The sequence below is a fragment of the Syngnathoides biaculeatus genome, chromosome 21 (assembly GCF_019802595.1).
Source record: "Syngnathoides biaculeatus isolate LvHL_M chromosome 21, ASM1980259v1, whole genome shotgun sequence".
Lineage (NCBI taxonomy): Eukaryota > Metazoa > Chordata > Actinopteri > Syngnathiformes > Syngnathidae > Syngnathoides > Syngnathoides biaculeatus.
This window is the reverse complement of record NC_084660.1, coordinates 3,771,321-3,784,476: the sequence shown is the minus strand read 5'-3', so window position 1 is coordinate 3,784,476 and position 13,156 is coordinate 3,771,321. Positions and strand designations below refer to the sequence as shown.

Below are 13,156 nucleotides of genomic sequence, written 5' to 3'. Positions count from 1 at the left end.
CCGGCGTGAAGGCCCCCGTGGTGCGGCGGGACGAATCCTGGAAGGTGCGCTTGGAGGGGAGCGGGCCACAGAAGGGAGCTGAAGGGAGGAGGGTGGGGGGGGGGGGATTCCCGTTTAAAAGAGTTTAAAAGCAAAGGGGAAAAAGTGAGCCCCTCCGCCTCCCTCACGCCGCTCCGGTGCTGCCGTCATCCGTGCAAATATTTCCCGAGATTATTGCCGCGGAGCCTCGTGGGAACGTCACAGCCTCTTGTCAAAAAAAAAAAGGTAAAAATCACGTCCTCAAAGCAAAAGTATTTTAGGCTGATTCTCACAAGCACAACGCAAACCTGCCAGATGGAGCACGATGACATGCGTCTTTTGTTCTGTGTCATCTTGGCATTTTGGCAACTGCCCAGACTAACGTGGAAACAAAGGCCCTTTGCGCCCTTGGCCTAAAATAGTGGAGGAAGGCTACCTAGCGCTCATCTTTGTTTGTGCCTCGCTGCAAAATCACATCTCTGGCTCTTTAGTTTAGAGAAAAAAAAAAGTACTACAGTCCAATTGCAATCCAGAAAATTTGTAAATGTAAAGGCCAGATAAAAAACTTGCTTGGATCACATTTGAACTCATTCAAATACGCAATTTGAACAAATTGGGGCTGTATTTGAAGACACAAAAAATGTATGGCTAAAAAAAAAAAAAACAGTTTGATAATGTAAGCCTTGAAATATTGCTTGATACTGTAGTCACATTTGGAAAAACTTATTCCACAACTTTTCAGCACAAAAATTGGATGAGGAACCCAATAGTGTCTGTGTGTTTGTCCCGGACACAAATGTGTGTATGACTCCACTATGATGCCCCAAACCCCCCCCAGAATATAGCCTCGCGCCCTGGCTGCCGCTAGCCGAGGATCCGCGCAATCGGCGAGACGTTTTCGTGAGGGTCTCCTCCGCGTCTGGACGGCCGCCAGCGCCGCGACCTTGTGGCGGGCCCGGTCGCGTTCCCTCCCTCTCGAGTTATGCGAGAGCTCGTTTTATGACGCGTCCCTCAACCCAACTTGACTTCACTCTCGCCATCTCCGCCCTTTTTTTTTTTTTTTTGAGTCGGGCGTGCGGTTCATTGACAGAGAATGGAAGTGTGAGGGGAGGGGGCGGCGGCGGGGGGGCAGAGGCCCGCTTATGCTGGAGTTCCAGGTTGAAACGCTTCCGACGGCGTAGCCAGGAAGACTTTGAGGGTCGTTACACGAGCAGCACCTGTCGACCGACTGGCTGTTTAGACAGTCTTGCGTAAATAAATGCGTGCTACTTTTTTGTTTTTCAAGCGGGTACACCCTTCACATTTGAGGAAACCATGGAGACGAGGATTAATAGCTCCCCTTGGGTCCGACTGAGCTTCCGATATTTGGACGGCCTCCCACCGCAGCGTCGCGTCCAACAAAAGAGGTTCGGCCGAAATACCTTTTGAACAATTCTCATCTATGTTCGGTCAAAGTTGTGCCTGTACTTTAATTCAGGCGAAAAGAAGCGGTCTCTGAAATATTTTGGTGGATGAATGGGCGAAAATGCCCGTCGGGGCTCCGTCTTAAGCCGGCCTCGCGGCCACCCCCCGCGCGTCGCAGTAACGGCTCGGGAAACGCTGACGCGGCGGCAAGACGCGATCCTAAAGAGGAAACCTCAACGGGGTGTTTTATTTGCACCTGCAGCTTCGATGCCTTCCCTGAGAGTAATGGCAGAAATACATCTGTTGGCAACATCTCCGCCAGTCTGTTTTTACGCCGGTAATGACACATTAAACTCTGCGGTCGAGCTCTCCCCGCTTTCCAGCCGATGTCCCGTTTCCAGGGAAGCCGTGCCAGCAAAATCATCTGACTGAGTGCGCGCTTTGTTTTCTTTGTCTGTTTCGGGCCAAGTTGCGCTCTCAGATGTGGTGGCGCACACCCATCCCGCCGCTCTTTTCCCCTCCGAGGTGCGCATTTGCACGCGTTCGAGCCCCGAGCCGGGGGAGGGCGCGGCGGGCATCCGGTCGCGGCGGCCTCTCGCCCAGCTGGGGAGGGCGGCCGTTCTTCCGGCGCGCCCGGCCGGGATCCTCGGCTGCCGTTCTGCCAGCGGGAAACTCCCCTTGGCGCCAGCGGTCGGCTGACGCATCACAGTCGGCCTTAAAATAAAATCTCCGATTAGTTTTGCCACAAAAATCCCATTTCAAATTTTAATTGATTTACTTTAATTTTTTTTTTTTTTTTTTTGGGGGGGGGTGGCGTGGGGGAAATTTTTTTCCACCCTCTCTTTATTGTATGATTTAGTTTCTGAAACAAGCTCCCCCCTCCCCCCACCACCCTCACTCAAATTCAATTTTCTTGTTTGGAAAAACAAATGACATTATTTCAAAAATAAATAAATATTTCCCCCATCCTGAGATTTGCTTCAGTTTTCTCGATACAAAACTAGCTTTTTTTTTTTTTTTTATCCTTTGTATCAGAAATGCTGTCACACTACAACAAATTTAGATATAAGAGAAATAAATAGCCCCCCCCCCCTTTTTTTTTTTTTTTTAACAAACATTCAACCTTTCCACCGTCACTACGATCATATTCCGACTTCATCTTGGAAAATAATGACTTTTTCCATTTTTGGTCTCGCGAAGGTAACTTTTTCTTGAAGGAAAAGATGAATTTTCACAGCCAGCGTACAGATTGTGAAAGCAAAACGGCAATTTTCCTTTTGCTGAAGAAGGAGATATTGGAATTGCGCTTGATGCACATTTTCCGTTTTGCACGTGGCGGCTCCGTGAGAAGGCGAGAACGTCACATCTGCGCTATAAACAATGAGCGCCTCAATGGCGGAGCTCCGCAAACAATTAGCTTTGTCGCGGCGTAATTGACTGGCAGGGGCCGGCTGGCATTTACGTCGGCCCGCTGTTGCCACCCTGCCATTCAGTCGGCGGGGCGGCAGGCGGCAAAGAATGGCTCCGTACAGGGTCGGTCGGGAGCCCGGCCACGTCCCGAAGACGCTCGGTGGCAAAGCTCCAAGTTGGAGGAAGGAGCGAAGTGAGCAGCCTTTGGATTGAATTATGCATGCGCGTATCCTCATGCATTGTAGTGCTGGGAAGGCGATCGAGGAAGGTGGGGGTCAAAGGGGGGGTGCGACGGGAGGCCCGGGGCGAGACAGAGCGCCGACCAATCGCGTTCCCCGCTCGTATCCCTCCTCCTTCCACGCGAGGAGCAGTCTGGGAGCGAGCCGCCATAGGCTAATGAGGTGACACTCACCGTCTGGAGACTAGCCAAAACAGTCCATTAACTCCGAGCCAGTAGTTAAGAGGAGAGGAAGGAGAGAGGCGGCGGCGAGGAGAAAAGACGAGGTGGGCAGAGTACCAGTGAAGTGAAGGGCTCTGAAGTCTTTCAGGGTGCACGGCTGTGGGCCATTCTTACACTTTTGTGCCTGTGAATGAAGCAGCAGGGCACTTGTCACAAAAACTATATACAGTAACCCCCGCCGTGTCGTACTTAAACTATCGCCGTCACGCTCAAGTGCGGGATGTTTTTACGGTGTTACGGCAGTTTATTGCGAGGCATACGGCCTTATTCAAACGCACGTATTTCCCAGAGCCTCACCGTGACTGTAGGATCGCGTCGCTCGAAGGAAATCGAAAGAAGTTTCAAGGTGGTTATTATTTGCCCCTCCCACTTGAAGTTTACTGTCTAACTAATGCAAAAAACTAAATCTTTGTTTTGTCGAAGGGAAAACGGCAATCTTACTGCTAACACGCACACACAGAGCAACAACACGTTGAGAGAGACGTGACTACAACATTCACTGGCAAATATTTGTTCTCCGGAAACGACGGCGACAGTCCCCGATTGGTCGAAATTTCAAGTTTGATGCAACCATTGTGATCCGATCTATGACCTCACCGATGGGATCGGCGCATTCATACGCGCCAGTCGACACAATGTCGTTGACTCTGCGGACGCAATGACGCGAATGTGTTCCTGTCCTCGGGACGCCTGCGCAGTAACGGTAGCGGCAAGCCGATGCGGCGTAGGCAGCAGCTCGTGTCATTTCCCGACTGAACCGCTGGCACCGCTGTGTAACATCGTAGACTCAAAACATCGCGAGAGCCCAGAATTTATTGGAAAGATGTTTTTAATTACAGTACTCTACTTGTAGGAAATCAAGCCAAACGTTGCTCTTTACTTGCATTTATGAGTTTGTGCACTCGCTATTCATCAGGCCAAGGTTGGTATTTGTCAAATGATGTCATGAAACTCAGCGACTTTCCGTCCTGTCCTGTTCTTCGTACCCTCGAGCAATTTGGTAACTTACCAAATGTATGAGTCGAGATTGCTCAGTTGGGTTTCCTTCTCCGCTGACCTTTTGTGAATCATTCGGGGCGCATTAAAATCAGATCGTCGATAAAGTTAACAGTATCAGTGGTGTGCAACTGCGCTGCGCTGCCCTATTAAAAAAATAAATAATAATCTGCAGTACTCAAATCGTGATATCATGTGATACAGCTGTATTTATGATACGATTATTGCGCTCGAGGAACATCCAGTATTTCATATTGGAAATATGCAGTGTGCGCCGCAAATATAGTATGTACAGTGAGGCGAGTGGGGTGGGCAGAGCATGGCCGATGGAGGGGGGAGGGGGTGTCTTTCAGGATGTAAGGGTGGGGGGTATTTCTGCAGTTTTGTAGTTGTGAATGAAGCAGCGGGGCGGCCGGTCGCGAGGGGGGCTCAGACGAGGGGGCGGCCTGTGCACGAGCGCTCGCTGTCGGCGATTATGCTCAGTGGAGGCATTCCTTTAGGGAGGCGGCCATGAAGAGGGGCCGCGCCGGGCGGGCCGTTGGATGAGCACAAGGGAAGAGGACAAGGCAGATTGATCCAGAGAAAAGCCCCCCCAGTCGGGCAGACAGACCTTTGACAGAGGAGCGCTGCGAGTCGGCGCTTTCATCTCTGCAACCCCCCCGCGCAGTCGGATAATTATGAGACAAATGCGGCGGACCCCCGCCGCTTGAGTGGCAACGGGCGCGGGAGGCCGGCAACGCACAGAGGGTTCAAAACCCGCACGTCTCGACGGGTCCGCGGGGAGGGTGGCGTGTGTTACGTTCGGCGGGGTGTGGCAAAATTCGACGAGGCTTAACCGGCCTTCGTCCCCCAAAGAGGAATTGAACAGTTTACACACGCGCGCGCATTTCTTCACTTGGGTTTCGCTTAGGTTAGCTTGGGTTTCGCTCCTTTTGATGGCCACCAGGAGGCAGCACAGCGGACCCCCGCGTACTGTTTGGTGTCACTCAAATGGGCTCGATCGTCCAAAAAGGGTGTGTGTTTCTTTCAGCTTGTCCCTTTCGGGGTCGCCACAGCGTGTCATCTCAGATGAACGCATATGTACGTTTGGCACAATTTTTACGCCGGATGCCGTCCAAAAAGTACTCTCGTCTTTTTCGACTTTTTTTTTAATGTTCAAAAATGTGCGGCAGTGACTCATGATCGCGCCCCCCGTCCATTTCATGTCCTTTTCAAGCCTGCCAGTGAATGCCATGTTTACGGAGGGGAGGGGATTGGCACTCAGATGTCTGATGACTCACAGGGATTGGGGGGGGGGGGGGGGGGGCATCGGCAGTTGGCAGGCCTGGCACACAATGGCTGGCAACGATACGTCGTGGTTCGAAGGTTCCTTCGCCGGATCCTTTTGTTCCCCCGGTTGGGGCTCGTTGCTCGTCCCGATAAAGGTCCCCGCTTTGTTGTCTAAACAAAGACATCGACACAAAGAGATGAAGAGAAGGAAGAGGGCATTTCCACAAAAAAAAAGGAGTGTATTTTTTGTAATTGTTGACTCACAAGATGAAAGGAGGAGAAGAAAAACAGACAGACGCACGTCCAAATGACTCCGATCGACACTGCAAAGTCGGACCTTCAGCCCGATCGCTCGGGTTACGATGTGCGCCTTCGTCGTTCGTCTTGACTTTATTTGCAACCGTGAAGAACAAGTGAAAGCGATTTCTTTTTTTCTTCTTCTTCTCGTGTTTGTCGTGTGAGCGGCGATGGCAAAAGCAATAAAAGTGCAAATTCTGATTTGCTTTAATGGCCAATTAAATTACTTAAAATAATAATAATAATAATAAGAAGAAGCGTTTGACTAGAGCGGTGGTTTTGGCTAGTGTCGCCAAGATTGAGAGGAGCAGGTTCCGGAAGTCTTGGGGGGGATGGAGAGAGCAAGAACATAATATGGATCGCGCGAGCGTTTCCAGGTGAGGCCCCCGCTGCCCGGCAAAGTCTGCCGGGTCGCGTCAAATATTTACCCGGCAGCAGCTGTATTGTCGAAACATTACACGTCGGAGCGGCGTAATTAGCTAGATCCTTTCTGGGCCTCTCACCGGTTCCTGACTTCTGTTGGGGAAGTGCAGCCCTCTCCCTCGCAAACCCCCCACCACCACCATCGCAACCCCCCCCCCCCCCAGACCCCCCCGCTCCTCCTCCTCGCTGCTGCTGAAATGCGTCTTGGCTCGGGACCCGGGCCTCTGGCAGCCGCAGTGCTATACATGTGCACAGAACCCCGCTCAGCATAAAATGGCTGCCAGGCAGGCTTCTCCTGAAATGTCGACAGTAGTATGCATCTGCACGTGCACGGTTTTTTTTTTTGTTTTTTTTTTTTAATCTGTACGCTTCTGCAGCTTTCGAACACGGGCCGCCGCTGAAATAAAGTTCCCGAAGTCGGCGTTTCCTAACCTTTCTTGAGCCACGGCACATATATTACATTTTTTATTTTTAAAGTTAAAAAAAAAAAAAAAGTACTTAGAGTTTTCCTGCTTTGTATACTTGACTGCTTGATCCATTTCAAATTATTTGTTCTATTTTTTGGGGGGCTAGAAATACGTTTCAAATGTTTAAAACATCTCCAAAAATGTATAACAAATAAAAAAAAAAAATCTCACCCAATAACACACACACACACACACACACACCATAAATCCAGTTTTTCTTTTGTGTGTGTTGAAAAACATTTGGAATGTGTTCAAAAAGCGTGGGAAGAATTTTTGCAACGCTCGAATGTGCATATTCACATTTGCTGACATTAAGCGGTACATTGTTCCATTTGACGTTGTCAAACCAAATAATAATAATATTTGTACAAATGAGCATAACACTGTTATGAAACTACAGAGTATATGTCTAATCAATTCATATTTTCCGCACATTTTATGCTTGCAAATTGTGCATGTGTTCAAATGGTTACATTGTGTCACGTTTATGTCACTGGCTACTTGACTTGTTCATGGCTCGTGCTGCTTTTTGTACACTCTTTTCCTTTCGGCTTGTCCCATTCGGGGTCTCAGATGTTTAATTGTAGTAAATAATTGGTAATTGGAACTCACAGCCCTAAACCACGCGGCTAATTTGATCCACATTGCGTGTGTAAGAAACGCCACGGAGATGATTGCAAACAAAAAAAAAAGAAAACAAAACAACGGTCAGGGGGAACGTGTGTGTGTGTGTGTGTTTTATAAGCGGTTATAAAATCCGGGCAAGTGACACACTTGGGCGTGGCGGAACCGCACGAGCCAGAAAGTTTCTCTTGCCATTAGCCCTAATTGCCCGTCATCATTACTGCGCTATGATAAGTATCCCACTGGACGAGAAGGTGTCAGAACTCCCATTCAGAGTAGCAAACCTTGCGGCGCAACCGGAGATAATGGCATTAGTTGACTTCCTTCACCTTTGCTTATTTGAACGAGTGTGCCAAGAAATGTTGTTTCTGGAACCGGGCCGTACGTATTTGTGTGCGTGTGCGCGCGTGTGTGATCCAGCGCAGCCAAGCTCGCGGGGCAAAGCCCAACCCTCTCGACCGCAACTGTTTATTTACAGGTTAGCCTACTGTTTATTTGAAGACTATCGGATTGGAGGGGCTTGTGCACGCGTTCTCGACGCATTCCCCCAAAAGGAAGTTGATGGAGCGTGTCAAGAGAAGGCCTTGGCCGCCGCAATCAGGTGATAACCTTGAGGAGAAGACTTCGACACTTTCCCCCCTTCCCCGATGTTCCTGTCGGCAACTGTTTCCGCTGGATGCGACTGTTTCATTTTCTAGCATCGCGTATGACATTTTTTCATAAAATTAGGAACCACTCTCTTCTTCGGCGGTTTTGTGAAGTCACGTCAGAGTGGAAAGGAGCTGATGTTACTCGGGCTAACCTAGCATTTTCGTCCGCCTGAGCTACCCAAAAAAAAAATTATTTCTCAGAAAATGAAGTTGAAAATGAGTTGTTAGTAGCTGTAAAAAAAAAAAAAATGGTTCTTATTTCTCAGAAAAAAACTTGCTTGTTCTCTTTATTTTGTGGAGTATCTTAGCTGCGGGAATGAGTTAGCATGTTAGCATGCTTGTAAACCAGATTACCTGCCTCCTTAGCGAGCATAGCTAGTATTAATTAGATGGTTAATTTCTCGACAGCGTTTGAATGAAAATGTTTGGCCACTTTGAATTTGTTGAACGGCGATGGCCGGCGCTCTTGTCAACGTCTGGTAAATCCGTCAAATTTGCGAAAGAGACGACTTTTTGGGCAAAAGGCCAAATGGTAAGACTCGCCGACCGCCGGCAGGAGGGAGAGGGCCAACTGAAAATGGAGGGATGGGTGGATGGATGGATGGATGGATGGATGGATGGCCACCTGTGAAAGGAAGAAGAGGTGAAAGGCGGAAATGTAAGGCGATTGTTTCCGGGCCCGGCAGATGCGCCATATGTTTGCGGCCCACCTTGAGTGGTCCAGGTGGCGTCGCCCGGTGCTGCAGTGGGGCCTCCTGCTGGAAGACGCCGCCCGGGTTCTCTAATTGCCGGCACCATCTGTGCTCTTTTTTTTTTTTTTTTTTTTTCCAACCCCTCGTCACGCAGTGGCCCCACCCATCCTGCAGCAAAAAAGGCTCCACGGGCCAATCGGCTCGAACCTCCGCCAAATGACAAAAGCCGTTCGGAACAACAACGACGACGACGGCGGCGGGCCAGATTGTGCACGCTCGCTGCGGCCTCCGTTCGACGTAAATAGAACCGAAATGAGACGCGCTCGGCTTTTGCTTTCCTATTTTTAGTCGATAGATTTTATGGACCGGGGGGTGGCCACATTTTTGCACTCTCTCTTGATTTTGAAATTGGACAAATGGGTCAGATGGAAAAAATACATCGTCTAAATATACGATTTATTTTAAAATGAATTGAGTGTAATTCGCTTCGAATGAGTTTATAATTTAAGTAAAATCAATGATTCCATGAAATTCATTTCAAATAGTCAAAGGGATGTCAAATTAATTTAATTGTATTTTTGCATAATTTTAATTTTCACATTACTTGAGGTACTTCAATAAAAAAAAATGTGAACAGATATTTTAAATACAGGTATTCTATTTTCATTTTGAATAACAATTGCCTCACTGTGAGTTCCACTTCGATCGTATGTATAATTTATCAAAATGCATAGTTGATATAAAAGAAATTGTTGGATATACTTTATTACGTATAACAAACATTCACCAATGACACAATTACGAAACAAAAACTGCAAAAAACAATTTGAAGAAAAAAAGGCTCAACACGGTTTGATGAAATGTCGATGTACAAATCATAAATGAGTCGAATTCCATTCACTAAAGCAGCCATTTAAAATGTCAAAAGCGCACGTGAAATTGTTCGTTGCTGAGTTATTAATATATCAATATAATTATTTCAGGATCGAAACATAATTTGAGTGGATAAAAAATAGAACCGTCCACTTGTAAATGTTTGGTGTGGCAGATGAAAGAATTCCCCCCATTTTCCATACATTCCGAGCCCCCCCCCCCTCTCCTCCCCTCCCAAAATTGTGGTTGCTGAGCTCCCGCCAAGAACATTCTGTTTTCGTTTGTGTGAACGCTCTCGTTTGGAGCGAACCAGGACAACATGAGAATGGCGCGTTTGCGTTTGGGATTCGGGGGGGGGCTCACGGGGTCACCTCACTCGAGGAGAGGCTCGCAGTACATTTTTGTATTTATTTATAGTGGGGGTACACGTTGAAATTTTATGACCAATGATTAAAGAAAAAAAAAGGCAAAATCTGATATCATGACTATAAAAAAAAAACGGGTTGATATCTATAATTATGTGTGCTATTTTCATGAAAAACGTTCTGTAGAATTTGGGTATAGTTTAGAATCAGTTAACCTTGTTCCATAAAATATCTATCATGTCTCTCAAAGATGAATTTGCTTTTTTTCCTGTTAAATAAATAAAATAATAAATGAAGCTACCAATGAAATGCGACAGATGAATAAATAACAAAACCAAGTGGGTGAAAATGTTGACTGAAGCAAATGTTTTGTCCTGTCTGTTCTATTTGTCTCTTTCGATATATTTCAGCGTATGGCCTGCAATTTGAATTCCATCCCTGTCTATTGTTTCTTTTCCGATGAATCTGAGGGAACGATAGCGATGGCGCGCGATCAGGCTTTTGTTTCGCCGTGCTCAGCCTGGTTGTCCCCCTTTTCTGTGTGCTTGCAGACTCCCAACAGTCAGGAAGTCCAAGTAACAATGAGCCAGGCAAGAACCCTCTTCCAGGTATGTCGAGTACCAGTCATCCTTCCTGCGGTCCGTTGGGCCATTGTTCCTCCTGTGTTAATTCTCGTCCTCGTGTCCTCACCCACAATCTCCAATCTTGAGTCACTTCAAAAACATGCCCGATAAGCTTTTGAAAACATTTTTTTTTTTTTTTTTCTTTACCGACTATAACAAATTCAATTGACAGCACGGTAAATGAGTGCAAGGCACACTTGCCTCATACTTTTCAAGTCCGTGGTTCGAATCCCTCTTCTGGCCTTCCATGTTCTCCCCGCACTTGTGTGTCTTTCCTGAGGGGAGTCTGGCTTTCACCCGCGTTCCAAAAGCCTCCAAATTGTCCATAGGTGTGAATCCTTGTTGCCCCGGGATTGGCTGATGATCAGTCCAAGGTCAAGAATAACGACCGGCAGAGCCACAGCGAGGTTGCCAACTTCAAATGCTAACGATAAACATTTTAATAGTAGCTTACCTAACTGAATTGTTGTTCGCCTCAGATTTTTTTGCTTGTTAGCGCATACTTGGAAGTAGCACGCCAACGAGCTTTATGACCTGAACGCGCATCGTAATATTTTACGTCGGCCGTGAAGCAGGAAGTCGTATGCCGACCGAAGTCGGCCGGGAGAGGCTCCAGCTCCCCCGCGCCCCAAATGAGCCCGAGCGCTACCAAAAAAAAAAAAAAAAATGGACGGCTAACGTGAAATGCCGTCATTCAGGCACGCGCATGAAAACACGAGCGAGCAAAACCCAAAATATTCCCTGATGCGACTGTTATTTCCAGGTCACAGTGCTGGAATGTGGATAGTTTTGGCAAGTATACTTGGCTACCTCCAGAGCAGGTTCTGCCCAGACAGGTGCCAAAAGGCAAACATGCCACCCAGCCAGCACTTGGCGCTCGGGAGGCCGTGGGCTCACCCGCGGGTGCCGACCGAGCTGCCGGCGATCCCCCTGGCGCGTGGCCAAGTCGAGCCACGCCGGTTTTCAACTCATTTGAGTGTGAATAACCTTCGCCTTGTCTTCAAGGCGGCCAGGACAAATCCGGATTTGAGTCATCTGCCACATTTGGATTCCGAAGTCAAGTCAACGTACGACGCCGGGAGGAAGCGGGTTCGACCGAGGGAGCGAGGATTTACCGCACCGACGGTCACGGGTTCTAAATTTTGGCAAGCCATCCGAGTTCGAACCGGCGGCCGCAGTGCGCCATTGTACACTTTCCACTTCAGATAATGTGCAAAGAATGAAATTGGATTTTTCATTTCTTGAACTTCAAGGTCTTGATATCAGAATAAGTGCAAGGAGTGACGATTACATCCGGATCCTATCGACAAGAATTATATTCTTTCACTTTCTGTCTTTTTTTAGCTTTCGGGGGACGCAGGGGGTCTCTTCCGGATGCTCCCGTCACTTTTTCACCTTCACGTTAAAACAATGAATCTAATTTATTGGCAAAATTATTGCCGAGAAAACCGCTGAAAGGAATATCTCCGTGTGCTTCCGTTGACAGTCTATTTGGAAGACAGCTTCATCAAGTCGGGAGTGTTCAGCGTTGCGGAACTGGTGCGAGTGTCCAGAAGTAAGTGTGGCCGCCGCTTGTATTTGCGCATTTATGGAACAATTGTTTATGCTGTTGCTCACCAATGACGACAAAAGCGCTCGCGCCCGGTGGTAACTACAAACTCGAATGCTCAGGAATGTCGACCGCCTGCAATTCTTGGATTTGTCAGAATATGTTAGCCGGAATTACGCGGAGGCTTCTGTCGTTCGCGATCGCACGTTTCGGGCGGTGCAGTCGATCCAGTTGGGCCAGTCCGCTCGGCAATACCGGGAAAACGTCCGTCCGCAAAGAAGCGCCGCGTATGTGCATCGACACGTCTCCTCCAGGAATCCTGGGCCTCCTTCAGGGCAGGAGGCGTTTACCTGCTCTTCTTTTTTTTTTTTTTTTTAAAGATGGGTCTCGTTACTGTGCCAGTGGAACAAAGTGTACTGAAGAGGAAACGATGCTGTGTGTGTACAAAAAGCAGCACATCCCATTAACAAGTCAAGTAGCCATGAAAATACAACCAATGTTTGCTTTGTTTTTTTTTTTGGGGGGCGTAGCTTTTAATTTGCTGCTCCGTCCTGAAATATTAAGAAGGTTGACGGATGCGTGGGAATGTACCACGGACTCTCCGGTGAGCCGTTTATACAGCCGCTTGTCCATCATCGCTCTGCCGAGACATTCTTCGGGGTGCGCGAGTGCGGTTTCAAGGCTGACGTGCGTTTTGGGCGCTTTGCGAACGTCGCTACAGAATAAAACACAGCAGGCCGGAAAGATGAGAAAAATATCGGCGTACATTACAAAAATTGTTCCTTTTTTTACCCTCTTAACTGGTAAAAGTCATTATTTTGTTCATTTTGCCATTCGGCTGCTTATTTATGATCAGCAAGTTGTGCAAAAAGCATTGCAACATTCAACTTTTTGATATGTACATTCAAATATTAGGTGGCCTATTCCGCTCACCTGTCAAGGTTGCAGTGCATTTTACGTTGATCCTGAAGATGCATATTCTTAACTTTTGGGGAAAAAAACGACTCCATTCTTAGTCCTTGGCCAGATTTTTTTT

The 13,156-nt window shown here is 47.8% G+C and overlaps 1 protein-coding gene across 4 annotated transcripts in view; it reads left to right on the top strand.

The window, feature by feature from the left end:
* Positions 1-13,156, top strand: part of LOC133494566 (nuclear factor 1 B-type-like) — a 48,552-nt gene that overhangs the window by 21,951 nt on the left and 13,445 nt on the right. For all 4 annotated transcript variants that reach the window (XM_061808517.1, XM_061808519.1, XM_061808520.1 and 1 more), the window contains exons 3-4: positions 10,500-10,556; positions 12,058-12,126. In XM_061808517.1, the coding sequence (XP_061664501.1) occupies positions 10,500-10,556; positions 12,058-12,126 (126 nt within the window). The remainder of the gene's footprint in view (positions 1-10,499; positions 10,557-12,057; positions 12,127-13,156) is intronic.